The following is a 4,218-nucleotide window of genomic DNA, read 5'->3' as shown; positions in this document are numbered from 1 at the left end:
ACGTAGCAGTAGTTGCGCGGTCTTGCGATAGATGGTGCTGGCATATGTTAGATAAGAACAGATGTATGCGTTTGAATAAGACAGAATGATATATATTATATATATATTATATAATGTAAAAACTAAATGAAAGATGTCATCACTATTATCGAATTTGGAATTTAAAAAGTCTGTACTATCGACCTTGATCGAGTTGGATAATCGGTTTAGCATCCCCTTAATTCTTATTAATTTGTTCAATTTTTGTCACTTGTTTTTCTGTAAAGTTAATAGTACTTGAGTAGAAAATTAATGAAAACCAATTTTCGGCGATTTTTAATAATTAATATCTTGTTAGCTATTGCAAAAATTGCAAAATGGTAAAGGACTTTTCGACTCGAGTTTAGTTTGTACTAGAGATCCTTTAATCAGAGTCGCGACACGAGACGATTTGAGTCGACTTTTGTATGCAGGATAATAGTTTTAACAAAATCGATAACAGAGAGAGAAATATATTAGTATCTCTGTCTAATCTTAACGCGGCGTTGAAAGATTACCTTTTTTGACAAATTATGTACATATGTGCGTGTGATAATGATGCAGTATGTAAAATACTAGTAGACTTCTTGTAAATAGTACGTATGTGGTGTAAATTAAATTAGTAAAGCAACAATTCCATCGGAGTTCAGCCATCATGTTTGGCCAATACCTTCTTAAAAGTTAATTAAGGCCATAGTCCGATTTACGTTTACGATATTTAAGAATCATTTTATCTTTGTTATTTATCAAATGTTAAACAAGGATAAATGATGCTCATGAGCATTGTGAGTGTGACTCGAACTATGGCTTAAGAAAGCTATCAAAGTATCAAATTTTTACCTAGCAGAGGAATGATCAATACTGATACTTCTAGGTCTTGGTGGTAGTGCCGGTTTTCCTCCATTTCCATTCGATGAAGTATCCTCTGAACTTGAATCTTCTTGATTTCCTGCTTGATTTAGATTAACTGTAAAAGAAATGTATATAAGTAAACAGAAAAATTCGTTAATATTGATTACTGATATAAAGTGAAAATTTAAATACCAATTGAGAAAGCTCCTTGCATTCCTCGTCTTCTCAAGATTGATGAAATATTGTTACCAGAAGAAGTCAATTTATTTTGATGATTGATTTTATTTTGAGAACTAATAGTTGGTCTCATCAAACCACTTGTTCTGCTGTTGATGGAATGACCGCCCCAGCCTCTATTTCCCCCTGTTATACCAGCGTCTGATTCAGAGTCACTCTATAAACGACAATAATTTTTATTTAATGTATACTTTGTGTGTGCGCGTGTGTGTGTGTGCGCGCGCGTGCGTGTGCGCTATGTATGATTTTCAGTGTTCTTATTATTCATACACATTGCAAAACATACTTGGTTTAAAACACCAACACTGCTGCTTCTCGTTATGTGAGTCGAGTGATTTTTTCCTGACATATATCTGAATTGGCTGTTAGAATTGGCACTTCCCAATTTCGCTGCTGCGCTTATATTTTTATTTCCTAATTTTCCTGAAACTTTTAATTGTCACTAATTCAAAAAAAAAATTACATAAATATTGTCATATTTATAATATGCAAAAGACGAATATAATTATAAGATAACTAACAAAAATTTTCTTTAATGAAAATGACATCAAATATGAGAACATATTATCCAAACAAAATGATAAGATACCTTGTAAAGGGCCATGCAATAACCTATTTGAAGGACTGATGGAAAGATCACTCAACGAACAGGCACGTCTCATGCCACTTTCTTCTTCGTTGTCAATAATTTTTAACGAGATTCGCCCCTCACTACTGCCAACTGTTGACAACGCGCACACACATGCACTAATTGCTACTATTAAATTTGCATAATGGATTTCTATTCTTTAAATGCTTATTAAGGAAATCTTTATTTTTAAGAAGATAAATAAATTACAATATAAGAGAGAAGCACTATTTTTTAATAATAAAAAAATATATACACAATGTAAAAATAAATAAATTTATTATAATAAATATGTAGAAACACACGCGCGCGCGCGTGTGTGTATGGAATATATTCAATAATTTTTCCTTTATGTGTACAAGAAAAACAAGTTCAAAATTTTTTAGTTTAATTTTACAAATTTTCTACAATTAATATCACCGGTATTTGATATGGAACTTCTTGGCACGAAAAATATAACGCGACATTACCATAGAGAGCAGAATAATGACGAAAAGGAGAGGATAATGTTGTAACTTAATGAGAAAAACAATGTGCGGTTCCATGCAAAATAAAAATGATAAAAATATTAATGAAGTCTTCGCATGACTTGGAAAGCATTCAAACTGAAAAGTAAGATGCTGTCGCCTTGAAATAAAATTGAACGCGATTGTTCATAAGCAATGAATAAGTGGACGATTAATTACGGTATTTCGTCAAGACATAATTCACTTTCGTATTTAATTACAAAAGTACTTCAAAAAGAAAGAAATTTTTGAAAAAAAGTATAAATATTAAAATACAAGAAAAAGTTACAGTGGGAATAAAAAATAAGTCGTCATTGCAAAAACGGTAACTGTACGGGGTTAATTTCAATTTCGCACTATCTGAGCGCATTATTTGGGAATCTTTTTGATAAAAAATCTCTCTGCAGCTTAATATAAATAGTTCAAAATATAAAAAGATACTTTATTTTAAAATTGTAATAAATATTAGTTAAAAATTGACATTTTCAGAAGAAAATAGTCACTATTATGTTATTTCTATTTTTCAGTTTGGACTATAAAAGTATAAAAAAAAAGACCGGAAATTTTTCGGCGCGCGTTTCTGTGGGACTACATACGTAGTATATAAATTCACATAAGAATCATACAAGCATTAAGATCCAGCTAGACCGTGTAAAGGCTTTGATTTCTATAGTTTGTGTTATCACATGTACGGTCCTATAATATATTATATTATAAAAAAAAATGTTGGTATATACAAGGTAACTAAAATAAGGTAACAAACTTCAGGGCCGAGCTCCTCAAATCAAAACCGAAAAAAATTCATATAAATATATGTCCGCAAACTCACTGTTACTGAGATACAGCTCAAAATGTTTATTAATAAGGAAAAATAAAAAATTAATATTTATTATTATTTAATATTATTTATTTTTAATTTTTCATTCTAATAAATGTTCAAAATGTCTTCCATTTAATTCAATACACGCTTGGACACATCGGATCATGGACTGTTGCTCTTTCAAAGATCTCGAGACAATTGTGAATGGTGTTACAAGCATTAAAGATGATATATTATAGCATAAGATTGGCATAGCATATCTTCATTGGCAATTGGAACTTTATAAACTAAGGACTCTAAGCCCATTTCCACCAACGTAAATTAACTTTAATCTCGGTTCAATTTACTTTTCGTCTTTTCCTAATCTTTAGAACTAGAAAAAAACGAGGAGTCAGTTGAATCGAGATTAAAGTTAATCTACATTGGTGAAAACAAATGTTCCCACAGATAAAAATCTGCAGGATTTAGATCGAGAAATATGTTTATATGAACTTTTTTTCAATTTTGATAGAGAGCTTTGCCCCGAAGTTTGTTACCTTACTTTAGTTACACCCTGTGTATATATATTTTTTATTTGACACTGCTATCACAATCTAACAGCAATTATATTATCGATGTCTATACTAATAATATTATCAAGAAATGTCTTAATCTTACTAAGAGTCTTCATGTTACAAGATTTCTCATTGTACCATAAGTTTCCATCTTTTTAACAATCTTGCGCCTTTAAATCATTTGCAATCTCTGCTAATAGTGGATGGATTTTCCAGTCTTACGGGAAGTCACAATAGTGATCTGAACAACCTCAGAAACTTTGATTGTCTTTGACATTTCTTAATAATACAATTGTTATGTTAGATTAGGAATTGCTAGCAATGGTCAAATAAAATATAGGTAAAACTACAGAAAAAGGGAGCAACCTTCGATGATCTTGACCTTGACATATGTTGTCAAGGTCACTCTGAGTGACCTTAAAGAGGTTTACTATAAATTTCACCTTCAATTTGACCATACAAGATATACAAACCTCCTCCTGTTTATGATTAATATACTTTTTTCAAAAATTTCTTTTACTTTTTGAACTATTTTTGGATATGTATATATATATATATATATATATATATATGGGGCATTCTTTCTCAAATCAGCCACCCCCT

General features: G+C 30.7%; 1 protein-coding gene across 1 annotated transcript in view; it reads right to left on the bottom strand.

Annotated features, from left to right (window-relative positions):
• Positions 1-4,218, bottom strand: part of Wdr62 (WD repeat domain 62) — a 53,312-nt gene that overhangs the window by 11,317 nt on the left and 37,777 nt on the right. The window contains exons 20-23 of the mRNA XM_018508383.1: positions 1,697-1,828; positions 1,394-1,530; positions 1,063-1,264; positions 859-985 (exon numbers count right to left, since the gene is read on the bottom strand). Coding sequence (XP_018363885.1) covers positions 859-985; positions 1,063-1,264; positions 1,394-1,530; positions 1,697-1,828 — 598 coding nt within the window. The remainder of the gene's footprint in view (positions 1-858; positions 986-1,062; positions 1,265-1,393; positions 1,531-1,696; positions 1,829-4,218) is intronic.

Source organism: Trachymyrmex cornetzi, unplaced genomic scaffold (genome assembly GCF_001594075.2).
Source record: "Trachymyrmex cornetzi isolate Tcor2-1 unplaced genomic scaffold, Tcor1.1 scaffold26, whole genome shotgun sequence".
NCBI lineage: Eukaryota > Metazoa > Arthropoda > Insecta > Hymenoptera > Formicidae > Trachymyrmex > Trachymyrmex cornetzi.
The sequence above is the reverse complement of the archived record's forward strand: the minus strand, read 5'-3'. Positions and strand labels throughout refer to the sequence as shown.